The sequence below is a fragment of the Stegastes partitus genome, unplaced genomic scaffold (genome assembly GCF_000690725.1).
Source record: "Stegastes partitus isolate 25-593 unplaced genomic scaffold, Stegastes_partitus-1.0.2 Scaffold384, whole genome shotgun sequence".
NCBI classification, from domain to species: domain Eukaryota; kingdom Metazoa; phylum Chordata; class Actinopteri; family Pomacentridae; genus Stegastes; species Stegastes partitus.
This window is the reverse complement of record NW_007578115.1, coordinates 259,033-286,350: the sequence shown is the minus strand read 5'-3', so window position 1 is coordinate 286,350 and position 27,318 is coordinate 259,033. Positions and strand designations below refer to the sequence as shown.

The 27,318-nt window shown below is 41.3% G+C and overlaps 2 protein-coding genes across 3 annotated transcripts in view; one reads left to right on the top strand and one right to left on the bottom strand.

The window, feature by feature from the left end:
• The first annotated feature begins 92 nt into the window (after window positions 1–92).
• hamp (hepcidin antimicrobial peptide) lies at window positions 93–5,005 on the top strand. Of its 2 annotated transcripts, none has more exons than XM_008285046.1 (3): window positions 93–381; window positions 4,581–4,658; window positions 4,804–5,005. In XM_008285046.1, exons 1-3 carry the CDS (start codon window positions 295–297, stop codon window positions 4,903–4,905), a joined length of 267 nt encoding a protein of 88 aa, XP_008283268.1. In that variant the 5' UTR covers window positions 93–294; the 3' UTR covers window positions 4,906–5,005. The 2 variants fall into 2 exon arrangements, with proteins under 2 accessions (XP_008283268.1, XP_008283267.1); XM_008285045.1 differs by lacking the exons at window positions 4,581–4,658; window positions 4,804–5,005 and adding exons at window positions 481–558; window positions 712–892.
• An 8,495-nt stretch (window positions 5,006–13,500) lies between these two features.
• rspo2 (R-spondin 2) overlaps window positions 13,501–27,318 on the bottom strand; it is a 65,056-nt gene continuing 51,238 nt past the window's right edge. Inside the window, exon 6 of the mRNA XM_008285044.1 lies at window positions 13,501–13,633. Within this exon, the coding sequence (XP_008283266.1) occupies window positions 13,518–13,633 (116 nt within the window). The 3' untranslated portion in view covers window positions 13,501–13,517. The remainder of the gene's footprint in view (window positions 13,634–27,318) is intronic.

The window sequence follows — 27,318 nt, the reverse complement described above, 5'->3', positions numbered from 1 at the left end:
CTGCACGATGGAGCTGTGCTTCTGAGAAACACAGGACTGTGGCCAACAAACAGAAGTGGAGAAGTTCCCCTCCCCAGGGTCACATGCTGTAGCAATAATAAAACTAGAGAGGGTTGCAAGTTCATCCTCCTGACAGCAGGTCTAGTAAGTGATGTGACTGATGAGGCAACAGTGACCCAAAAGTGAATATAAATACCTGCATCTTCTTCACACTCAACCATCAGACAGGAGACCTGAAAGGAGCAGACCACAGTCATCCACATCAGGAGGAACCTTGTTGAAGTCAAAACCAAGATGAAGACGTTCAGTGTTGCAGTTGCAGTGGCCGTCATGCTCACATTCATCTGTATCCAGGAGAGCTCTGCAGTCCCACTCAGTGAAGTAAGAGCTCGACTGAAACTCTGTGAATTTGTTTATTAGTTCCAGACGTTTTGTTTAAATGCTAAAATGTCACTCTTATTGTGAACAATTCATCAACAGGACCAAGAGTTGGAGGTGTCACTGTTCCCTGAACATCCAGCTGCAGCAAATGGAGAATCAGCAGTGGACTCTTGGGAGGTAGGTAACACTAACTGAATGAATGTGGCCAAACAGCTTCTCCTAACTCAGATGTGAGTGGATGTGTTTTCTCTACAAAGTGCTCTGATGCTTCCTGCAGAAGGTGAGAAATAAACAGGCATTAACACTGTGCTCCTGTCTCCCGTGTTTCAGAAGTCGGGCATCCATTGTCGCATTTGCTGTGGCTGCTGCACCCCTGGCGTGTGTGGACTTTGCTGCAAATGGAAATGAAATGAATTCAGCTCAGTGATTATTAAACTGCATGTGTAATGACATTACTGAGTTTGCTTGCATTGTCCTTGACGTGTAGGCTTATTCATGTGACTGCATCGTTCAAACATATAATAAACTTTAAAGTCACTACAATCTCGTGTGTTAAAGTCTTTTATTTGTGAAGCGAGAAGTGAGGCATCCATTGCTGCTTTTGCTGTGGCAGCTGCTCTCCTGGCACGTGCAGACTTTGCTGCAAATGAATTTACTAGAATAAACATGACATATTAAATTTTGTGGATGTTACTGGATTTGCTCCATGATGTACTTTCTGTGCACTCAGTGACTGTATCATCCATATATGTTTCTAAATAACTACTTTAGCTAAAATGCATTGTTAATAACATTTTAATGGTTCTAAAGTTAGTTAAAATGTTGTTTTCAATAAGACAGGATTTTTGTCTTTGTCAAAACATTGTCTTTCTTTTGTTTTTTCTTTTCTTTTTAACATTCCTGTGCACTCAAATACACACAGATAGCATAAACATCCCATTTGGTGTATTTCTGTGCCATGGAACTGACTCAGTTCTTGTTTTCTATCAGAGTAAATCTATTAAACCTGCATTTTAAGTTAAAAAATAAATAAAAAACTAACAAAAAAATTTGAATTAAAACAAAACTTGTATGCAGACATGACTGGACCACACGGTCATGTATGATAAGAAACAGAGACAACAGAATATTACGACACATAAGCGCCTCAGTGCAAAATACTAAATCATGTGTGCAGGTACATAAACTGACATGACGACTCCACAGAGCCTCTTCATAGACAGGTTCCAGGAAATCCAGCAGACATGGTGAAAACTGTCACAGCGTGAGCTCGGCAGTGTCTGGAAGCATCCTGTCATGTAGCGTGCCTTTTTGTTGTAACTCAAAAAAGAAACAGCCATATTTCTCATTCCAATCACTTTCCCACCGATTAAGAGGAGATGAGGGAGCAAGATTTACTGTGCATTTATATGTGTACGTGCACCCAGAGTCCTGTCACAAGTATTTGAAACCACAGGCTGTCTTCTAAGGGTTTTAGTGGGATATCTGGGGAGAAATTAAATCACACCAGACAAAAAACAGCAACAAAACAATAAATACATTTTTTAAAGTGTGTTGACAACACAGTAATAATGCAAGTGCATGACTACAACTTCCACCCTGCTTCAGGTCAGTGTAACATCTAATGAGGTGGATAAGTACAAGAGCCACAAACAAAGTCCAGGACTTAGTGATAACTGAAATATTAGAGAGATAATTTATCTAGAAAGTAAAAATTGCTGTTCAAAATCTGTTGTTCACAGATAAAGCAGCTTCTAGTATATGATTACAGTTTTCCTGCAGTCAAGCTAATGTTACCATAAACTTAAACAGGGTTTTTGAGCAACAGCATAAAGGATGTGACTGATGAAACACACTAATGTTAATGTTAATGTTTACATTTCTTGTCAAATTTATGAAAATCTGCATTGAAAATGGTTCAACAAACCCTGAACTGTTTTAAATCATCCTGGACATAAGAACTACACTGCTGCCATAAAGCCCTGAACTTCATGTATGTTGCAATCACAAGAACCAACCTACCCTGTAGAACCTCTCACAGGCATTATTTGGCGGAGAAAAAAAGCAATTGCTGTGCAATTAGTTAGCTCTCAATGCTGATTGATTTTACTTTAAGAGGACAAACATTGGTTCAGCTGGAGAGGACAAGTCACCACTTTTCTGCTTCTCATGTCCTTGTTGAGTAGTCTTCTCCTTTCAAACACCTCCATCAATAAAATTCATCACATAGGCAAACACAAATACATCCATTGTTCTGCTTCCTCAATTGTCATTGACACTTCTCGGACTCTTGTTTTTCGTGACAAGAGACAGTAACCAGTAGCCTATTGACGCAAGGATCACATCTCTGGGCAAGATGGATGACAACTATTGTACGAACACTCAATGTTTCATACTTAACAAGTTTTAAAACTCTTCTAATGTCTGTAGTTGGGCAGCAAACTTATCGTCAGCTTGCCAAATCGGGGTCATGCATTGCCTTTCTCCAACCTTTCAGAAATCTGTTTGAGACCTTATGACTACAAAGGTCGTAGCATAGGATTGCATCATTATTTTTCCTGAACACTGCCTAATTATTCTAATTTGCTCTACATGCAGCTTTTAGTAAACGACTTCAATTGCAATACAGAAAGCACGATTTGGGTGTAATCTAGGTATGCTTTAACTGTCAACCAATTCAGTATGTAGGGTTGTTGTGAACAAAGGGACCTATAGGTTGTAGTTCTGAAGCTGTAGCCTCGTGTAGTGCAGACACATAAGATTGGAATCTTCTCTTGGAAGCGAATCGCCTCGACTCTGAGGAGTCTGACTTCAGGGAATGAACCGTTCCACCCAATGCAGTTCGAGAACACTATGGTCTTCTATCTTGCTCACGTTTTTGCATTTCTCAAGACTATGAAGACTACAAAGCTGAAATTTAGCCAATGTAATTGTATCAAAGACAATGTTTTTCTTTCAGTTCTACGCAGGAAGAGGAAAAGTAAACATTAAGCTATTGCATGTGTTCATCATAACTGGACATCATGAAAGCTTGCCCTTTATATTTATATAAGAAAAGGTATTCAAAAGGGCAGTCTGTATTTCAACAGATGTGGGGCTAGTCTTTGTACAATTTGTTGACACAGGTCAGAGTTGACGAGGGAGCATGAAGTGAGGGATTTTGGTTATTGCACAATCTATTTGGAAAGACTGAAAATTCTAACGGCCCCTGACATTTTCAAGGTCAACTTCACACATGACTTCAACCATCATTAATTACTGTGTTTATTTACAGTCTCATTCTATTTATGCTGACATGCCATCTTAAGGAGTCCAATGATAAAAAGTCTAAATATTAAGACAGTATGCTTGGTGTTGGATCGATGTTTGTGTTGAGTAGTATGACACATTATACTGATCTGGTAAAAAATGGTACAGTATGCCAAGGGATCAGGAATGCTATTACAATACTGTATTTTTAATGTTATGTTCTTCATTATGTAAATTTAGTGTGCTTAATAGGTGCACTGAAGTACAGATTAGGTATTAATAGTATACACTGTGTGATGAAACTGTACTTCTAGCACTCATAATGCTAAATCAAATTTCAAGGATCTCACGACATGAAATTCTTAGCAGTCACATATTTTATTTTATAAAGCAAGTGATTCCAAAAAAGTTTTTTTAAAAGAACTTTCAAGGTTTAAAATTTGTCGTTCAATCAACTGTACAACATACTAAGCAGACCCATGGAAATAACTTGCTATGACAAGGTTCATTCATGCCAAGAGAAAAATACATATACTGGACAAATCTTTTCTAATACTGTGAACAAGCACTGTGTCCAGCAAATAAAAACAAAAAACTTCCTATTCCTTGGGAAATTCCCAGCATCACTCAGGTGGTGATGAAAGGCCAGTCCTGGAGGGACGTCCATTGGCCCAGCTGACTATAAATACACATTCAACCATCACACACCAAAAAGTCAGACAGGAAGAGAAGCCAGATGAGTCAAAGAGTTTGAAAAGTTAAACCCCAAAAATGAAGATGTTCTGCATTGTAGCTGCAGTGGCCGTTCTCCTTGGTTTTATTTGCATTCAGGGGAACTTTGCCTTCCCGTTCACTACAGTAAGACTTTAATTATTTCTTTGCTTATGAGTTTTGTGGGCTTTTTTAGGATGCTAGGACGTTGTTCTCAAACATGCACAACTCATCAACAGGTGGAAGAGTTGGAGGAGGAGATGAGCACCGACAATCCAGATGCGACACAAGAGGAGACTTCAGTGGAAACATGGATGGTACGTTCAGTTGATCAAATAGCTAAGTCATTTACCATGAGTCAATCCAAATGTTATTGGATGTGATTCTCTAATAAACCGCCACGATGCTTTGCAGATGAGAGCGGAGAGGAACTTAAAGTCATGTCTCTTGTCTTTTACACAGATGCCATTTAACATCAGGGAAAACGGTTATACTGGTCCCATTAGATGCCGTTATTGCTGTGGTTGCTGTGCCCTCGGTGTCTGTGGCATCTGCTGCAAGTGAGGATTGGTGTGTCTGGATCTGAGTAGCTAACACTGAAATTTACTTTGGTTTTTTTTGTTGTTTTTTTTAAAATATAAATTAAAAATCTGATGTCACTGGATGTGGTCATGCTGTAATTACCACTGTATGTGCTTAGCAATGTCACTGCATTGTCAACACATATTACAAGTTTTAGGAGACTTCAGTGAATTATTGTATTCTTTGGTCAAGAAATTATCGTATTCTGTGTTCTGTGTTGTCTGAGCTTTAATTGCATAGAATAATTTGATTACCAGAAAGAAAGAGTGTAGGGCCTTATAACCTAACAGCACACATTGTCTGTCACCGCTCACATACTGGTGTGTTTAGAGAATAATACCCTCCAACTAACAGCACTTTCAAAGGCAACTTTATTTTCCAAGGGTGGTCTGTTGTCCAAGTGCAAACCAGGCTCAGCTCTGCAGTGGTTCACTTGTTATCCAGTACAGTACAGGGAGGTATGGCGTGCGGCCATGGTGGTGTGCATGCTATTGTGTTACTTTCAGCATGGCTGGATCGCACCTCACAATTATAATGACCACAAAGGTCAAATAAATGGTCTGGTGTTAAATCGGTGCAGAAATGATTAGGGGAACACACAGACTCACACAGACTGTGGGACAGAGTTATGAATGGTGAAACAATATACAGAGAGGTCAACATATTGCAAGTGACAGGCAGAACAATGGCGAACCTGTGGTTGCTGTTTAAGCCAGTGTGATTACAATTTAATTACCCCCATGCACACCAGAAGTGCATATACACGCAGAAACACACAAGTTTGCTTGCACTCACACATGCACAGACTACCAGTCTGGAGCCTGGCGGACTCCTGCTCTGATCCCACCCTCATGCAGCCTTGCAGGGGGCTGAGCGGAGCAGCGTGCCAGGCCTGCCTCACGTCCAGACGGATGCCCGTTGTACGCCCCCATACCAACAGAGCTGCTGCCAAACCACACAAGGAGATAGTAAATGAGTGCAGAGGGTTCTGTTCAGCTTCCTCACACACACACACTCACACACACACCATGTGGTTTATTTTATCTGACTCATGCCCACATACACACATACGAAACACAATGCAGGCCGGCAGGCAGCAATTAGGGGCCTGTTCATCGGTGAACTGCAGTAAACTAGCTCTATAAATCTTCAAGCTAGTGTATTTTAGGAACTAACTAAAATTCTCCAGCAGTAAGCACAGGAATTCACAGGATGTTGCTGTTGCTGGTCATTTTGATCAGTCGGCACTCTTGAGTGGATGGCATTCAGCCGGAACAATAAAAGAAATAGCTTCAGATCTTTACTGAGACAAATGCAACTGGAACTTTGCAAATACTGTAGACGCAGCATCGCTTTGAACTAAATGCTGAAACTGAGATGTTCACATGCTCACAGTGATGACGCTAGCATGCTGGTGTCTAGAAGCTTGAGAGATAACAATGTACAGCATCTATGTATAGCAAATTGGTATGAAATCAAGTAGAGCTGATAGGACTGTCATGAATTTAGCAGGTACTCGGGTATAAAATGAGATGCTGGACTAATGAAAAAATGGACCTAATAAATCCCCAAGCTGAAAAATCAGGAAAAGTCAATACACTTCTTCTCCACTGGAATGTCTTTTGCAAATTTCAAGTCCATCCATCCAATAGCTGTCAAGCCATTGAACTCAAAACCACAACTAGGCGCTGACAGTCGTTGTTGTTGACATTTGTGAACATGTTTGACCTGCTGGTTGTGCTACAGCTAAAGGGATCGATGAAGTCTGCTGGCTTCATGCTCTGTGGATTGTAAATATCTGAGCATCTGAGCAAAATAATGCAGCAACTCAACCATTCGCTGTTGAGATTTTTCTTTTTGGGCCAAAACTTTGACTGATCATTTGCCTGATACACAATATTACTGGAGCTCCGCTGTTAGCATGGGTTATACATAAAAGAATTGGACTGTCCTTTTCATATTAATATTAAAAATGCTGATTGAATGCTAAACAATCTTCCCATTAAAGCCTAATAGTCCACTTAACCCTTTGGTTGGCAAAATACATAATATTTTACTGACTCATTTCTTTAAAGTAAATTAGGAATTGTGAGTAATGCTTTTTTAAATTGTTATCTAACTCGGCATAACAGAGTTTTCTATTATGGTTCGTCCTGATTGGATCCAGAGGGCGACATTACGTACAATATTTTCGGTAATATCTCTTTTGACTGCAATTGTTTCAGACTCTTACCCGACAGATTAGTCATCACTTTCTACAGTTAATCACTTAAACCAGCAACAGCCGAGAGCAGAGTGTGAACTAGAGGCTCCACCGCAGGTCACACTCCACAGCAAAGGCTGTGAGCCATTCACACACAAACACACACGCGCGCACACACAGACACACACACAATCAAGGCTGGGAACCACTGCCATGAGGTCAAGACCTCCCCTATAGCTGAGTTGATTAAACACGTTTCTACAACCCACACACTGCCCAATAAAATCTGCTGTGCTGAGGATGATGACTGTGTTGCACTCGCTGGGAGCATCACTGGCTCCAGTCTTTCCGAAGAGCCCAGCCCAACGAGCGAGACTTCGGCTACAACACCCTGCTGCAGCGGCTCCACTTCCACCTACTCGCCATGCCTTGGGGGAGCAATCAACCTGGGTCCTTATTAGGATAACGACTGTTTGTACATGTGTACATGTATGAATGAATATTTCTTCCACAGACCCTCCAAGTGGAGGCAAAGGTTGCTTCTGAAGCATGCTGCTGCATAATCCGGCCCTGAATGAAGGCGGAGTGGGGGATAAACATTCCTGGACAATGAAACCCTCCTTTGCCCCCTGCTGTATTCATACCCACTTAAAATCTGCTTACCCACAATGCAACACTTGGCTCAAGTGAGTAGCCCCCCTCGAACCAGCGGAGTGCCACTACAGAACAACATATCCCAGCTCATAGAAGCCACAAGTGTCAGCTATGGCTCAAATACAACCCTTCTGGGCCCTTACTGAGCACATTATATCCAATTCAACTGGTCTTAATATACTTTAATAAGACCTGTTTTCGATTAATTCTCCCTTGAAACCGGTAGTAACGCAGCTACTAGGCAGTGGGCACATATAAAAATTGAATGAATGGAGCAGGGCTGCCAGAGAGTCAGGAGGGGGAAAATAGGAATCCTTGTGGATTTGTCCTCACCAGCTGGCTCTTGAGCCCAATATAATGGTTGTGCCCATGGCTCTCAGAGCACCCGTAAGAGGAAATGTTTGCCCAGTCTGTAATGTGTTTAAGGTGCGCAGTGTGATTCAGTTCAGGTCATAAAGCCCTTGTGAGTCACATCCTGAGTGGAAGGACAGATCTGCTCTGCCTATATTTCCCTCTTGTGAACAGGGACAATGCCTTTGTGTTGTGTTTGGATCCAAATGTAAATGAAAGGCCAGGTATTCCAGATGAACATGCGGTTAAATAGGTTTAAAAAAATGTTTTAAAATTTAAATAAAACACTTACAGCACCCTAAGGAAACACCACACCGGGTCAGTATAGAAATGCCTGTCTGTTCCATGTAATGGATGGTGATAAAAGAAAATCCCATGTCCCACACTGCACCTGCTGCAATGAAGCCTGACTGAAACACGACCAGAGCAAGTGACTCATAAATATCCCCCCATTTGTCATCCAGGAATATAAAGTAAAATATACACTATATGAATATATACGTCAAATAGAGTGTGGTGATACTAATGTGCAAGGTGAGCATCAGGACCATGAATACCTACTCCTGTCCTGCAGGTGAGGCTGATGCAAGGTGACAACATGACTGAGATCATCATCCATGCAGCTTTGCCAGTATGCTGCTAGTCCAGCTCTGAATCTTTTTACAATTTCCCATTTCGAATGTTTCTGCAGAAAAGCAAATGGCTGTCACAGACAATTAGCTTTTATTGAAGCAGATATTTATTTTAGGGATTAACTTGTTACCTAGCAACACCAAATGAAGCCAAATCCTGCATAGAGAGTTGACTTTGGATTGCATTGTTGCAATTAGGAGTGAGTTTAGTAATAAAAGTCACCCATTAATGCCACCATTTAGCGGGCTTGTACGCACCATGATGTCTAACATATGGCAAACTTGTTCGAAATATTAAGATCTGCTTGTCCTTTGACACCAGTATGTTCCTAGTCGTTGCTGTTTCGGCCCGTGCCAAACACCATGGCTAACCCATATGAAGATTAATGATTCCAGATTTCCCTCAACTCGAAGGGCAAGCAATGGCTCATTATACAGTTATTAAAAACAGCAAATTATTACAACTTTTATTATCCCGGGCAATCTTATTTGCCCCACCAATGTCATAACTTCCATTTCTGCCATCTACATTGGAACGAATGTGTCACATGTGCCACAACTGCACACTCACAGTAGGCTACAGTATGTGAATGTAGAGCAGAGGTCCCTCTCTTCTTATCCTCTTACTGTCTTGTGAGGTACATACAGGGCACACAATGGATGCACTCACGTGCCATACCAACCTGCTTTAAAAGCACAGATTGCTATCACTGATCTATACAGTTTCAAGCCCACTGGGTCATTTCCTGTTAGTGGTTTCACTTGTTGTGCCTTTGAAGCAGGCTTTAATAATAGGACCCAACAGAACTAATGAAAATGCTCTCTGTCAGATTAAAAGGGAGCTTCAGTCTCAGCCACCTAACCACATTCAGCACAAACATTAAAACACACACACACACACACACTCACACACAGAGGCAGGCATACACACAGTTTACAGAAGTGGTTTACACAGGGAGGACCATTCCTTCTGATGTGTGGATGACTGTTAACCCTCTTAACAACACTGAGAATACCATCAGTGTCCTGTTTCTCACAGTCGCAGAGAAAAAAAAAAAAACAAGTGGACTGATGTCAAAAGGGGAGAGGTGAAGGGAAATAAAGCGACTCATTCATCCAAAATGTGCGATGCGATTCTTTGTACTCCTTTCTTTTTCCATTGTAGATGCTGCAACGTGCGGTTTAGTGGTGGTCTTGTGCTTAATGAATCCACTTCAGTGCAGTTCCTCTCCGTAAGCCTTTAGGTTTAATCCCCCAGTCTGGAGCAATGATAGTCTGGCCCAGGGGATGACATCTGTGAATCGTTCATTAACTTGTAACCAGCAGCAGATGTCTTTAAAAACAACTTGCTACATCTACGCCTTATTTCATTCCCTGCAACAGTCAATTTTGCTTTGCTTCAATTGCTGGTGGACCAAACTGGCCGTTTATTGACCTCGCAATGTGCAAGATTATTTGCAAAGAATGTGCAATTTTATCGTAATAACTTGCGCAACACGGAAGCCTTAAACTGTTTTAAGTTTTCTTCACCACCTAGCTGTCTATTAAAAGAAACATTTTGACTTGTTTTATCTGTTAATATAACTTGCCCGTGCATTTTTATGAGCTTATAAATTGGATCTTTTTACTCAGGACGTATTAAATCATTTGACCTATTTTTGCCACCTCACATTTAAACTTTACAAACTGATGACTTGTTCAAACTGTGTTCACAACTTGTTTTCCATGTCTCCAAGGGGCTAAAAATCCCTAAAATGCAGTTAAATTCAGGATTTTATCATCAATATAATGCTGTAGTAGCACTGTGTAAATTTCTTTTTTTTTGCATTTTCATCAGCAAGCTAATGCTAAAAAAAAAAGCTTATCCACATAAATATTCATACTTTATTCTCTCCTTATTGGGTCATCGCGGACATTTTTTGGAAGCGTTTTACTAAATGTCGCTTTTCTCATGGTGAAAGCTGATTAGTACAAACTGATTCATACAAGCTAATGAACTGCAAGACTTTCAGTGAAGAATGTTAGTTTTTCACCCAACAAATGACAAAACAATCATCACAACAGCTAAAACAATGTGAATGCAGCTTGAGTTCACTGGTGAATGACTGTCATAGCCTGCATCCTATAAACAGCCTGTCAATCAAGCCAAATAGTCCCCCAGCTACTGCTTCCTTTAAGGCATAATATCTTTTTAATTATGCATTTCTTTTCACAGTGACCAACAACACACTAATCACAATGAGTGAATGTATCTAATAACATCAAAATGACTTGTGGAATAAAATTACTGACTTAGTATTTCAGAAAGAAGTTGATGCTTTTTGAATGGGACTATTTTTGGCGCCACCCCCTTCCCTCAGTGGTATTGCGCTTTAAGGATGTTTGGTATTTGCGTCAGTGTCACGCTTGGTTGTTGACTCTTTCCGGAAATGCTGTGCAGTATTTGAACACTTAACATAGTTTATCGAAAGAAAATTTTTGGCTTGATCCATGCGATGTGTATCATTTACGCTGCATTCCGTGACTTGTCTGATTGCCTTTTACTACATTTTGTCAGTTTTGTGGCTCAGTAGCACAAATGTCACTCGGTAGAAGTGTTAAGCTGTGAAAGTGAATAGCCTCCTGTGTAAAATCTTCCGTGGCACTTTGAACACCTGTGAAAGATGTTCAGGCTCCTAAAAACTGCGCATTCAGCCCAAGGACGGACGTGGAGCACATAAAGAGTGGGGTATTTCAACACTGACAGCCTCCCCAGTGGAAATATTATGTGTGATTTCAGGGAGGGGGGTTAACCAGAGCAGGAAAAACTGCGGTCTGTTTCTCCCAGGATGATATATATGTGACACAGTGTGATTCATCTGCTACTGTGCATCCATAAGCTGTCTGGCAGATTTCAGATTTTTTTTTTTCCTCTTTTGGGACAGTGATTATACAGTGTGGATCATGGGGCTAAATTAGCCATGACTTGAATTAAAACATTTTCTTCTTAACCATATACCAGATAGGTTTAGCATAGAGAAGATGTTCATATGTGTTTATTTGATGCTTTGAAGAGACAAAAAAAAAAGACAAGTGCCACAGCCAAATACAAGCTGTTCAGGCATTACAGTATGATGGTGGAGAAGGATGAGCCACCGTCGACATGTGCTGGTTTTGTAGCATTCATGAGGATACGTCATAGTGAATTACAAACCCTTAACGGTGCCGTCATGCTGCTAAGGCCCAATCGACCGTATCCAATCCTTTGGCTGAAGGTAGCACTTGTGTCATGCAGCGCGACATAATGGATTTCACAAATGTTTTTGAAATCACATAACTGAACTCAGAAGTGAGACAAGGAAACGACAGTTTCAGAGTTTAGCCACATATATTATAGCCACAGACAATAATGAAAGGCTTCATCATACAGTCACATGAAATGTATTTTAATAAAACACAATGTACACATATGCAGTCCTATGACCATACATTTGCTGGATCCTAATTAATAAACCTAGAATATGTCAAAGCATAGTTTCATTAGTTTTTCTTCCTCTTTAAAACATCAAAATCAGTAGATGAGGTCAAATGAATGTAATACAACACTTGCGTGACAGACAAAAACCTTCTCCACGTGTTAAAGATATGCACTGTTATAAGGAACTCAAAGAATATTTCAGCATATAAGAGTAACAGTATGAGGCAAAAATTCTCACTGAACCAAAAAAGTACAAAAAAGAATTAATAAATAAATCAAATATATACCATATAAATGAAATAGCTATGCGGTGGCTATGTTTATTATTTGTTTTTAATTATTTCAATCTGTAGCTTGTATTACAACCTTTTTTTTTTTATCTCTAAAACATTTAGAACGGTGAACGAGTCAATACTGAAAATACAGTAATAAGCTTTCATAATTAGATCAACTATGTACACGAGTCTGTTGCCATGCTAGTCGAACAACTAAATTTCTTCTTTTTTAAATCCACACTATACAGTTAGAGCATAAAGCGGTCTGAACGTAAACAGTTTGTGCTGAGAATAAAATACTTTGCAACTATGCATGGTAATTTCTTTAATATTACTCTCAAAAATGTACATAACATAAAGGCCACACATGGGAACACTCCGTCTCCATTTAGAGGGAAGGTGAGGGTAGCTTTGACATAAATATAGGAACAAAAAACAGTCTGTCTCAGTTCAAGATGCCATTTTCTTGTCCATCAGCATCCTTTGCTTCAGCCGAACCTCTTTTTTCCTCTTCATCCTCCAGCATGATTTCATCCTTCCCCGAGCAGTTTTGCTTGTCAACTCCCTCACTACCTCACCTATCCACCACCCTCTTTTTCCGGCTCTCCTGCCTCCACGGCACCTCTGGTTGCCCCTCCGGCTTCCATCACCCTGGACGGTTAATGACATTGTTAATGACGTTAAATGAGTTCAGTAATGTCAACTGTAAAGGTCCACAAGGCAAGGCAAGGGGTGGGGGATCAGAGTCACCTGGTTGGTCACTGCAGCAGGGGGTGAAGCAGTGGGAGGCAGAGGCATGAAGCATGTGTTCACTGTGTTGGTGATGATAGCGCACGATGTGCGGCATATATTTTTGGAGTGACGGATTTGTGAGTCATGGCTATGTCCTGGCGGGTAGAGCGGAGGTTGGGGAGGGCTGGGAGGCAGGTGGGGGGGTTCGTGATGGTCGTCAGTCAGAATATGGGTGCAGCAGCGGCTAGCAGCGTTGCGTTGGTTCTTTGTTTGATGGGTAGTTTCAGTCCTCACTGGCTGGAGCGCGCAGAGGCCAAGTGGTCACTGTGCTGGTTCTGGGCCCGAAACCGCAGCCTCTGCTTGTTCTTCTTCTTTGGTTCTTTGGATCGGTGCTTCCCTGAACCACCTGATAATAAAAAGAGAGAAATGGTTATCCCTTTTACTCAGGGAGAAACAACAGTCCTATGTACCAACAGCTTTGTGTCCTTTCATACCACATGTTACATGAGGGATTACCAATGGAGCAAAGTGACCATTTGTCCTGGACTCCAAAACAGGTCAGTTACCTTGGGGTAACTTTACCGATTGTATGTTTGTTTGGTTGCATGCACCTCTAAAAGACATCAACAACCAAAATGGCAAATGCACTGACATAGGGCTCTCGCATTTTTTACCTTATTTTAAGGCACTGACCTTCTTTAGCTTTTATTTCTTTTTACTTCCAGATAATTCTACTTTCTGGGACTCTGGACAAAATAGGTTTGGGGAAATGTATGTGTTAAGGGGCTCAATATGTGCTCACAGCTGCAGGGTGACTAAAGCTCTGCTTGTGATTAAGCAATAAATTCTCTGCTTTTTTGACAAACGAGTGCACTTCTGTGTTTGCCAACTCCTCGTGGAGAGTCTGACTACAAGATCTGAGACCTTCATAAGGAAAAAGAATCCAGAACGTGAACATTTATTTGGGCACTTTGTTTTGGGTGAAAAAATCCATTTAGTTCCACACAGACACAGTTGCATCTAATATCCACACTGACCTGGCCTCACTATAAAGAGATTGTTGGCAGCTGTGTGGTGCTGTTCTAGGCACATTTGCTTTGAGTGCACTATGACTAGAAGTATACCGTGATGATGTGAAAGACTATTCACACTTGTACCTGGTCATCTGCTCGGAATATGTCTTGCAAAACAGCTGATGATGCAGCGTACTGATGGATGCAAAAATCTGCTTTTCAAGGATCAGACTAATGACCAGTGAGCTCATCTTCTCTTGGAGCGGTATAGAAAAGCACAGCCACAGCGTGAGCTCAACCTGCTTATTTTGTGTTGGAGAAGCCCAGATAAAGACTTGTATTTCATTACACTGTCCAAGGGTTTGGTAAATTTGAATTTAACTACAAGCTTCTTGAAAGAATCAAAGGGTGCTTTGGCTATTGACGGCTCATGAGGATTCCAAAAAGTTACTGATGTCTGACACGTTATGCAACTTTGCTGATGAAAAAGGCTGCATTACATAAAAAGTGAACGTTACATGAGGGAACATCACATATCAGCTTGCTCCAGCCCTCAGGACTGAGCCTCAGTTTTAAACAAATGTCTGTTCAGCCCAACACTTTTCACTGTCACTGCAATAGAGAGGGGAGATAAGTATGGGAAGTTGCATAACTCTCTTTCCAAGTTGGAAAGGTCCCCCAGCCCAAGGTTAATCCATCCCAGGTTTCACTGGGATGGGCAAAGCATGCTGGGAACTGACTTCCTGCTCTCATGGAAGCTTGTGTGGTGGAGGTTCTGCACCCACGGCTCTCTGTGACAGAGAAAACTCTGGCTACCGAACCACAAGGCAACAATCTGGCTGCCAAGGCCACAAATAAGATAACGAGGTGTGTGTGCGAGATGTATGTGTGCAAGGGGGGAGTGAGTGTGAGGGAATTTAAGGGAAAAGAAAATCTAATGGGGGGAAAAGTGGAGTAAGGCTTGGATGATGAGATGCTATCTGGATCCTGATCTAGAACACAAAGAAACAAGCCACGCTATGGTTCGCTGAGGGGGGAAGTACAGGAAAGCGCTACAGCAAAACAAGTCTTGAACGCAAGCTTTCGCTGCCTCATTTTGGGTCCTATTACTGCACTTGTTTAAGCTTTTTCTCTCACAAGAAATAGGTAACGGTGTGTAAAATGTGGCATTATCTCTAATTGCCTTCTCATATGTGCTGGCATTGCGGTGGCCCTTTAACCACCCCTACAAAAGACCTATTTCCCATTCTCAGGGCTGCACTGTGAGGTAGATTTGAAAATATTCACTCGTTTAAGCCGACATGCATGAGAAAGCAAGATATTGCTCTACTAATAGGGTCTCCCAATGAATAATACAGATGCATGCAAACATCAAACCATCTCAGAGCTATTTCCTGCAATTAATCTAATCTTGTTATTTTGAGTCACATTGCCAATCTGAGCCATGGCAATAAAGTTTCTCGCACACAGCTCCTAGTTAAAATCACCCTTTGAAAACAACTTTCACATCTCTCCCATCAAACTCTCGTACCCTGCAGCTGAAAAATATTGGACTTTGTACACTTGCTTAGTTGATGCCACTTTAGATTTTTTGCATGACTTAAGTACAATAATGTTTGTTAAAGTAAAGCTGGAGCTCAAAGGCATTTGGCCTATAGGTTCGTTTTCCTAATTGCGCTTTAAAGAGGTAATTTTCATTCAAAACAGTGTTGCTAGGTGCCTGATAAACACGGCTTTCAGTGCAATCAACTCAAGATGAATTACATTTGACGGCAATAAAGTACATGGTGCTGCATTAAACTCCCTCTGTAACGGGCAAAGCCCTCGTGGGCCATTCCTTGGATGCAAGGCTGCATTTAAACTGAAAAAGCCTGCATTTACAGCAATTGCTTGAAACACAAATAAATATGTGAGTTAGGTTAAAAAGTAGTTTTCCTGGCTAGTTCAGGACTGGGCAGCAGATCTGTAATCCAAAGGGTTTTATGCTCATAACACACACGCATGCACATGCACACATATAAAGAAACAAATTCCACAGCTGCACATGCAGACTGAGCTACTGAGGTATACCAAACAGACATATTTCACTGGTACGATGATTATATTTGTGTTTTTCTGGATTGATTTTATCTGCCTCTTTGCTTTTAATGTAATTAATTAATAATTGTGTTTATGTTCTGCGGACTGATTTTATCTGTCTTCTTATACTTTTGTTGTGAAGCACTTTGAATTACCTCGGGTACGAATTGTGCTATACAAATAAACCTGCCTTGCCTTGCCTTGCCTTGCCTTGCCTACAATGATTCGTCATTCTACAGCGATACAGCTTAGTGATTAAAGCGGGCCCGATCATATAACTTTACCCTTCCATCCTATACATTCCTTAATTTCCCTCCCTTTTCCATGCTTCTCTTCCTGCCTTCCTTTTACTTTAACATAAGGGGGAAATGTAAGAAGAAAAGGCCCTGCTTGTGTACTCTACAAAGACAAACTTCACTAACGACGATATTCTTCAGAACTGAGTCAAGCTGACTTTTGACCACATAAAACTGTTATTTCAAAAGAATAATATATGCCTTTGCTGAAAATAAAGTTTTAAATTTGGAATAATAACAAAACTGAGCTACAAACAAGAACTCTGAAGCCAGTTGCACCAACTGGTCTTTAGCAGGTCTGGTCCTAACTGCTACGTCAGTCTTTGTTAAGACCAGTCGTTGGAATGAGTTCTGTCAGTTCCACCGACCAAACTTAAACCTAACCTTAACTAAACCCCGACTAGCAAAGTGTATTCATGTGATTGCCCATGTAACTATGGTTGCTGCCTCGCATGTCTAATGTGCATCATGGCAACAATCTCCCGCTGTCTTGCTAATTTGACATTTCTGATTTGTGCCAACTATGGACAATCAAAGAAAAAGAAAAGGTAATTTCACTGACAGTGAAATAGGAAAATTAGACTTGTACAGTCACCACAAGAACACTCTGACTGCCAAGCAGTACAACATGATAACAAACAAGAATAAGCAGTTGACTTGGACAGAAATAATGGAGGGTGTATATGATTGTTCTTGGGCAGCCGTTTTTCAGAAACTGATGCAAAGAAAAAGTGGAAAGACCCCATCAGCAAGGCAGAGAAAGACATGTCTTTGAAAAAGTCAGTGTACTGAAATATACTTGTGATGTTTTTGGAGAGGATAAATCTGCTTTTACTGGTCTGGTCAGCGCAGAATATGGTGGTACTGACCAACTGCTGGAAGAAAGTGACGTCTCATTTTGCATAAACATTGCTTTTTATTATTTAGTAACCCTCTCATACCTATAAGCCTACTCTTAATAATTATATATATTGTAATTATATGAGGAATGCCATTGCCTTTTGTCTACAAGATTTGTGTCAAAGCTGTTTCTGTAAAATGGTCAAGATTTTGACTTTATGCCCACTTTAGCGAGAGGAAGGCTTAAAACTTGATGATGCAACTGGCTTAAGTATTAAGTTGGACTAAGAATGGCAAGTTTTGTCCAACTTAGTTTAAGACTAAGTGTTAACCCTGATGGTGCAACAAGCCCCTGGAGCCTCGAGACTGATTGCACCCAACTGTCAAAAAGAGCCAACCAGCTGGATCTAGAGCTATGTGAAATGAAAGCTAGCTCAGACGACAGCATTGGCTAGCTTAATCATAGTCATAAATGTAAAAAAAAAAAAACGTCATTGACTTAAACACATGTAACATGTAAATAAAGGCATTTCAGCTAAGTTTTATGGTGACAATTGTGTTATTCTAAAATTTCAACACCAGGATTATCAGTTTTGTATCAGCTCCAAATATCAGTTATTGGTATCTGTTATTACAAATAATCAATATCTGTATCAGCCCTGAAAAAAAACTTTCAGTCAACCCCTACTATGAACTGTACATGAAACTAAGTTTATTTTCTTATTCTATCTAGTTATGATGGACAGAAGACACAATTTTCCAGCATTTAAAGGCAGAGTGCATTATCTATATTTTCGGTAATATAATAAAACTATTTTCTTTTAGATTAAATAATCAGTTTTCCAGTCAGCCTGAAAACCTCAAAGCTCTTTTGTTCAGTTCCTCTATTGTTGCTGCCCTCTTGCTTTGTAGGGCAGCTTTATTTCAAAAGCTTTTTGCTGCTTCTTGTTTTGCCTTTGGCTGAAGCAAGTTGATGACAGCTGTCAAGACAGAGTACAAGTAAAATCATCATCCGACACAAGGGATACACAACGCAGAAAGAAAAACTTATGTGGGTCTTTACAGCAGAAACCAAATACACTCCAAAAGCTGATGCTTGCTTTCCAACCTTCACTTTTAAACTGTTGCCACATAAATCAACACGTTCTGTACCAAAGTGATAGATTTACTCTAGCTGTGCTATCCAGAAAACCTTACCCATTAGACTTTTTCCGATCCTGGAAGATTTCTGCTCTTTATTTAGCAAATATCCACAAGTTTGGACTTTTATGAGCTACCACTTTCTCTGCAAAGATGGATCTCTTCCTGTCATTTTCCATATCGGCGTAATCAGCATGTTTAAAGCCTCTGAACTAACTGATGGCACTTCATAAACTCACCTCAACAGAAATTAGGACCATATTTCATAACCCAATCTCAATGCTGACAGCTAGAGGGCAACCAATCCCCACATAAGCCCCTTCCCCCCTGCATCTGATACAGTCCCAGTAGGATGGTCTCGCATATCTACCCTATGAACTCCCATTTAGCCTTTGCTCAGGGCACTGTGCACTCTGAATACTGAGCTTTCATCATCTCATATTTACGACCGATGTAATCACTTAAGCTGATTACCAGGGTTCACAGAGGAAACAGTTTAATTTGCCTCAATTGCTTTCAAAACCAAGAACAAATTCATAAATCTTAGAGCATGTAAAAATAATTTTGTCTTGGAAGGCACGACGGGTTTCAAATCATTTTCTGTCTTTGTTTTGCAGCTGGCACAGTGAAGATCGAATGAAGGAGTACGGCTTTTATCAGAAAATTATAATCCCTCTTTATAGTTTTTCTTTCCGTTCTGGCTGCATTTACTATCACTACAGCAAACCACAGCTTCACCAATGTTTGGTTTTCCTTCCTAGATACAATCTTCCTCTGCCAGCTTGACGTTTTGTGTTTGAGTTTTGAAATGAAAAGTTAATCAAACAAACAAACAAAAATCTCAAGCGCAAATCAAAATGTTTTGTATATGCGAATCAGAAGCAGAGCCTGCGGTGGGGTGGTTGTTTACCGCTGTCAAAAATGACCTTTGCGGAATTCCTTCACGAAGCCACGTTGTGTGAATGCTGCTCTTTATGCCTGTGCGTCGCTGATTGTGAGCGTCCATATCACCTACATGAGCTTGAGAAATACTTAGTGTCATTTCCAATCTTTTCAGCTGCCAAAACAGTGAGCGAAGAGATATTAAACTCCTCTGCATGCACTGTGGTGGACGTTCCTCAATAACCTCTCAAAGCCAGTCAGGATCCGCCGCTTTTTCTTTTTCTTCTCCATCTACTCCCTTTCCCCTCTCCGTGTCCCTGCGCTGCTATTTGAGGCTCTCAGCAATAATCGAGACGACTACATGGTAAAGATCCAACTAAGAGTTAAGCGCTATTAGACGTATCATATTATTAGGCTCGCACTCCAGAATAATATCTCCTTGCGGAATGGCAATATGACTACTTGTCCAACTGATGCACTGAAAGATAATCAGTCAAATCCATATCCAGGGGGAAAAAGGCCAAAGCCAAAGCTCCCTTCGTCTGTGTCAAAGCTAATATCTTTGTTTTGGAAAAGAGGACCAAATTCAAGAATATGTATAAGTTTGCATGAGTGGAATCGGGCTTTTATTTACTTTTTGTCACCATACGGAGTTTCTGAGATTACTCCATTCGAGAAAAGAAACTGTAGTTTTCCTTTGCTGGCCCTCAGGCTACGGCAGGGGTATCTGTGCGTTACCCTACAATCACAGAGGCCGTGACCCGCTAGAAAAGAGCAATGCAGCGACCGCCGACGCAGGCCAAGTCATTTCATCCACTAACGGCTCCGGCGGCAGCGCAGGAATCGAAGGCCTAATCTTATCTCCATTGCTTTGCGGTTTGAGAAAAATCGATGACTGACCTCGAGAAGGCATTAAGACATACGGTAAATGGGATCCTACGCTGCTGAAAACTTGACTCTGCTCTCCTGTTACCCCATCCCTCCACTCGACGCAGACGGTCAATTAATATCTTTCGTGGGACATGGAGAAGGCAGGGAGGGGGCGTAGAACAAAAAAAAAGAAGAAAAAAAAAGAAAAAAAAATCCAAACAATTTTGAAGAAGATTCGAGTGGACTTAAGGAAGGTAAAGCCGGAATTTTTGGCGGCTCGTCTTTTTCATAAACAGGCCAAAGCGGAGGCCATTATTTGTGAGGGAAGGAGAGAAGTACTGGCGCCAGTGAGATTTGATTTCAGTGGCAGAAATTGGATTAGCAGCCATTAAGGGCCTCCTCACACATACATTTATAATGCTGTGAAGGGGAAAGGATCTGTAGCCAGCCAGTGCTCTCTTTACTCACACACCGACAACTCCTCTGTCTGGGAAAAGGTTACGGACGCTGACACTGCCCTATATTGCTGCTGAACTTAGTTTGCAGTTGATTTATAGGTGGGACACGGCGGTATGACCTCAAGTGACCCATAGTTCATTAAGGCGTGGGCCAGAGGTAAGCCAAAACTTTTAATGGCGCTTTGTGCTCTCGTCTGCCTTCAGGGAAACGCCGCAGAACGATGATTTGACATTCGGGGCAGAGGAGAACATCGTACAAGTGAAAATACGTGTAACAAGGCGGTAGCCATTACAAACCTGAACGGAGGAAAAGCTACAGTTTTTGCGAGGAAACTCCTGTGGCAGGGACAGACGTCAGATGTAGGAAAAAAGAAATCAGCCTTTTGACAGAGAGGACAATCATTTACAAGAAGCTCATCTTGCCAACCAACTGACAAGCAGCTCTCTGCACAGCATCACTTAGCCCTAACAAGGTTACTCTGGATCACACTCTTTCATTCACTCTTTCATTCTGTCCTTCCCTTTCCCCCTGTGCTCTGCTTATTATCACCGCGCTGCTGGGCGAGAATGATTTAAAACATACGCATTCCGATTTAAAAAGCTAATGTTGGGATTAGGTCGCTCATTATTTTCTCATCTATGACCTGGTGGAGGATCTGCGCGAAGACTTTAAAAAAAAAAAAAAAAAAAAAGCAGGTTAGCTTACCGCTCAGCTCTTTGATGCCTCGTTTCAACTGACAGTAAGTTAAAGCGAAAACCCAACTCGGAGATTAACGTCTCTAAGCGGAGAAGTCCTGGCAAAACATGCATGACTGACACGGTGATTAATACGCCCGATGGTCAGTGCAGACAGCGTGTTTTTTTTCCCCCTCTGGAGATGGTCGATCACACCAGCAAGAAGCAGCCACAACCTGACCGGGAAGGCTACAGAGCAGATGATGACCCTGAGCATTAAAGTTCTTCTCCATCAGTCTTCTCAAAGTTCAAAGTCATGCTCCACTGCCCTGCACAATATGGTAACTGTTCCCTTGTGCTGTTGGGCTCACCACTGCTGGCTGGAGCACTCGGAGGTAGGTTATCAAGTAGAAACCTTTCGTGACAGATGTTAAATTAGGCTAACTTCCAAAAACCTAAAGCGAGTTCCTGCTTTCCAGAGATATTTCCTCTACTATGCCTTCACTTAAGCACTCAGGCTCTTTTTCAGAAATGTTGGAAAGTTCGGAATTACCTCTTCCTGCTGTACTTGGAAAAAAACGCAATGGAATGAATATGTAGGTCAGATTCCAAGTTGTTAATTTGGGGTACGATCTCCAAGGTTTTTGAGATGCACTGTGATGCTGGCAGGTCAACGCATTCCTAAGGTTCAGTGTTGCACTTTAGATGTATAGAAAATCACGTGTGGCAAACAATGTTTTGAGAGTCAATTTAAAAAAAAATCGACTAATTATGATCGAAATGTAATTACATTTGTTTACTAATTCATAAACAGCAACATAATTTGCTACATTTGTTTTGTTGCGTTGGCTGCTCAGCCAGCCTATGTCAATGTGACTTTAACCAACTCCAGAGCCTTCAAAGTTGCACATCACATCTTTATTTAACTGCAGAAAGAGAAAACAGGACATTGTGGTTTATCAAGTCGCCTGCTTATGGTTTTGAGGTGTTTACTGACAAACAACAGCTGTTCAGAGGCTTCAATTTCATTCAACTTGAGGAAACACTTGCACTCCAAGGTTTCACAGATTGGATTGAAATTGTTGAAATATGTGTTCTGTGTGTATTAATTAGTAACACAATGTATAAACCAAATGTGTTTTTAATCTATGTTAGAAATCATATTTACTTGCACACATAGACCCCTTTCTGTTTAAGCTAGACCTTGAATCATTTTTGAGAGCTTCAGAATTCTTGGTTTCTTTATTTTTTCTTTTTTTTTCTTACCAAATTTACCATCAGTAAACACATTTGCAATTAGCATTAATGTTAGCTTGTTGTCCTATGCTGTTGTGAGCTATGTTGTAGCTTTAATGACAAAAAAATAACACCATAGAACCAAATTAAGTTCAGCTAAACAGCTGCTATGACGGCATCATCATCTTTGCTAGCTATCCTGCTGTTACCCCCAGGAACAAAGTCTTTTCACTAACTTTTTGTTTAATATTGCCATTCATTTCAATAGTATATAACTGAAGTAGTAGATATACTCTAATTGCATATCTAACCATAAAACGCCCTCCAACTTCAAATTGTTTAAGAATGTGAGGTAATTTAATGCAGACAAACCTAGCTAGCTAGCTAGCAGCTAGAGACACACGACATCTGAGCAAGACAACTTTGAAAGCACTACAGCATACATTCTTTGTTTTTGCACACCCCTTTCAGTAATTTGAATCCATTATTATTCATTATTTAAAACCTTTAACTATAATGGGTTGTCATTAAATGCTAAAATTGGAACAGTAATGCATTCAAAATGTAAATTTTAGGTCACAGTTGCTAGTTTGCTACGCTGGCTGGCCAGCTACAGACACCAAATATCACAACAGTAGCTTTCTCATATGTATCCATGGTTCTTCAAAGGTTTTCCCATGCTGCATGACTGAAATGTAACCTCTGTGGAACAAATTTACAGCCTCCAACCTTGAATAGAATGTTATTTTCTGATCTGGCTATTGGCCTTATCAACAACAGACATAGGGATGGCTGACCGTCCTGACTGATATGATCAGAATTTCAATTCAAAACAGCTTAAAATGAAATAAGAAAAGTGCATCGAGTTGTTGTGCACCCTTCTTGCACTTTCACCCATCTTCCTACTGCACCACATGACAACTGCAGTATAAACTCTCTTGACTGGGGGATGATATAAAAAAAAAGGCCACACATGGGACCAGATGGTTTCTTGCCAATCCAAGGAACATTTATTAGTTTAAAGCTGCACTTGGTAACATTTATATGGAAAAATACACCTGGCTTCTTAGACCAAATTGTAAAGTGTGGATTCAACAAAGAATAACATCCCATCAGTGCTGTACCCTTTTCGCCCAAATGAATTTTTACTACAACAGCTTTCTTTTTTTCCATCTTTCCATCAAAACATAAACGCCTCTTCTAAATTGCAATGAGTAGATGCCTGATCCGAAGACAACTGGACACAGCATAGTGGGGCTAGATTTCCTCATCCCTAGTGGTAAAGTGGTTCAGTCATTATTTCTAATCGTTTGGTGGGGGTACCAGACAGAAAAGACGAAATTAGGTCTGAGGAGCTAAATCACATGACGTCATATGGTTTCTGGTCTATGACATACTGCCAACTGTTACTGTTTTCCCACTTCCACTTGGAGCTGCCAAAACGTAAAGACTTATAGTTTAGCTTTAAAGCAGAAATCAGTACGCGCACTGTCGCCCCCTGCAGCAAAGAGAGGTCATGTGAATGGAGGCCTGCTTTTTATATGACTCAACCCCTGCAAAACTTGGAAAATATGCCAGCCAGTGGGGTATGATACTCACTATTCATTTTTCAGTTTTGAATTAAGGCGTATAGCTGATCATTATCGACTCCCCCCCCCCAGTAAATAGACCCTTGCTGTATTGCAGTGGCTTTGCACGGCTCATGGTGTCATGAGGGGGGAACGTCAGCAGCCAGGCAGTGAACAGGCATCACGACCGGCCCGTTGAGTCTGATGCGCCTTGAAACCGCAGGACTCAGAGAGAAGTGAGCAGCCCCCTCTGCGGTCTGCTATCTCCCGACTGACTCATCGACACATCTGGGCCTAAGTATATGGGGCTCTCCTGCCCCACGGCCACTTGGGTAAATGAGGGATAATTAGCTTTAGTTGACTTTAATGAATGGCTTAATGTTGTGTTTCATTTCTGATGAGAAAAATATAAACCTCAGCACTTATCAAAGGGAGGCCCCGCACCGATCTCGCTGAAGGCATGCCGCTAGCGTGGGTCTGTTTGTTTTTGCATTTGTTGTGTGCACGGGGGCAAGGCGGAGTGAGCTGAAGATAGCTGCAGCGTATGAGGGAGTGGTGTGACATGTGACCACAGATCCAAAGATTGGGAAAACCTGCGGGGATATACAGTAGCAAATTCATCATTCCAGCTAGTAAGTCACTGCAGATGTCTGTTTGTTTTAAGTCAAACATAGAAAGAGCCGTAGTACTCCACTTAAATTTAATATCAAGATGAGATCTCTATAAAGCCTTTGATCCGTCTTATAATTCCCATATGCTGTGATACGAAGCAGGAAATGTCCTGCAGAGTTATGATAGTCATCCATCTTAGTTTTCGATAAGTGTATTGCATTGAGCTGATGAAATTAATCTTTTTCAACAGACACCAGATCCAGCGAGGATTTATTTGTTCTATTTAACCCTTAATAACAAGCTTCTCTTAAGCTTGTGTGATATAACTGTCATTTACATTCACATGCCTTTACAATGACACACCACCACTTGCCACTGCAGCTCAGTATAGTTCATTATCTTTGCTGTCCCATTAAAGTGTAAAAGCCAATAAAAACTGGACTTGGCAGTTCTATTTAGTCTAGTTTTACACACTGTACCTTTTCCTTTTTTACAGCAAATCAGACTTGGCATCCTATGTCTAATAGAATGATACACACTCACTCCGGAGGACCTCACCAATCTTCGTCTCTCTCTCCATAACCGGCACCTCTCTGGGATTAACTGTACACTTTTAAAAGCACCCTCATACTGACAATGGATCAAGGCAGGACAACATCCTACTATGGAGGTGAACTCTTCCCACTGCTATTAAACAAATATTTGGAACCGTTATTATTTGTCTGAGGAGAGGAATCTGCCTCTCCAGGATCTCTTGAGTATAATGTAAGTCTGGGCCTCAAGTAACAGGGGGTCAACCCCCAATGGAGGGCCCTGGCTTGGGGATTTACCTGACTCAGCCACCCTCCATGAGCCTCTAAGCCTTGACCAAGAATCCCTCTGCATAACAACACCCCAGCACATTTTATGGAGAGGAATAAAATGGTTGTTAACACAACCATGAGGGGGTACGCAATAAGGTGTACTAAGAGTCGAGGGCTTTCTGCACCCCATGGGCCTCTAAGGTGGGACAAGGAAGACTGGGTGAGCGTTTCTTCAAGCTCTTGGTCTGCAGTGTAAACGACAAGCACGCGCGAAGTCAAGCGGTGTTTCTGTCAAGCCTTGCTCTGCTCAAACATAATCAATAGCATGACCATCTAACTGATTTACTCTCCACAACATTACTTCCAAGGCAAAGAACATGTTTGTTACTCGTGGCCCAAGACAGTGTTGGGTTTGGTTATCACCCCAAAAATTATTTGTGGGGTGAAATAGAAATGAAAAATATTTTATAATTGTGAGACCTACCTAATTTCTTCCTTGGGACTAACGGCCTCTACATAGTAATAAAAAGAACAATGCCCTTTCTTTATTAGTGTTAACTCTACACATACATGCATCATGTCCTATTTAGCAGCCACTACTGTATGCTGTATATGCACCACGCAAGAATGGAAAGCTTGACAGGCACAGCAACAGTAACTAAGTTGTTATGGCTATATAAAGACCGAACAAGGTGATCCATACGGTCGATATCTCCACTACGTATGCATACAACTATGTTTGTACGTGAGGGTTTTTCAAGTATGTACGTTCGTGTGCATACGCACAATCTTCATTTTCTAATTCCACCTGGTCTGCACCCTCCTGGTCTCTGTGGGTCTGTGAGGGAATGGGGGAGGATATAGGAGGAAATTGTCCAGCATGATTCCCTCTTTATATCTCATTTCTGCACAAGTCCTTTCATCCACCCTCCTCTCTACTAGGAAACTCCAGGAGGAAATCCCTCACATGTTTGGACATGGAGAACAACTGTCCCAAAACAGGACCAGACCTAACAAGTGGGGAGCCAAGCTAAGTCAGATGGGCTTAGACACTAAAACAGAGACAGGGGCCATCAGGATCATGCTGCAATCCCCGTGCAATGGCCAGTGATGAGGGAATCAAGCCCGGCCAGCGCGTTTTGTTTTCTTTGATTCTTCTGCTAACTCTCGGAGGGTGCTGTTGTTCAGACTCCTCTGATGATCCAACGAACTGCGCATATTTTTTGATAAAAATAGTTCATTAGTTCACAGCGGAAGACAGGGGGGACATGTGTTTGATGTGTTCGCAGTACTCCTGTTGCACTGGGAGAGGTAAAGCCAATTCAGGAAGGGCTTGATCCTCTCTAAGGCCTGTGCTGCATCAAACACTCGTCAAACACCAGGCAGACAGACAGCTGAGTGGCTCTGACAGATCTGATCGCAGACACGGGCAATAAGAGTCAGCGTCTTTATCCAGGCACCACTCATACTCTTGTCAATAATCCCCCTGTAACTTACGAGAACACAAACAGAGGGCTTTAAGGCATATGGCAGACATTTTCTTGTTGTTTTTAGCTGTGTATGATTACAGTGCAATTTCAACGGTCATTTCAGGGTCTCACCTTGCTGAGGAGAGGTTT

Bases quoted from the DNA above. Each gene is read 5' to 3' on its own strand.
- hamp (XM_008285046.1), top strand. From the start codon at position 295: ATGAAGACGTTCAGTGTTGCAGTTGCAGTGGCCGTCATGCTCACATTC. The intron at 382-4,580 runs GTAAGAGCTCGA...ACTCATCAACAG, and splicing joins CTGCAGTCCCACTCAGTGAA to GTGGAAGAGTTGGAGGAGGA. The intron at 4,659-4,803 runs GTACGTTCAGTT...TCTTTTACACAG, and splicing joins CTTCAGTGGAAACATGGATG to ATGCCATTTAACATCAGGGA.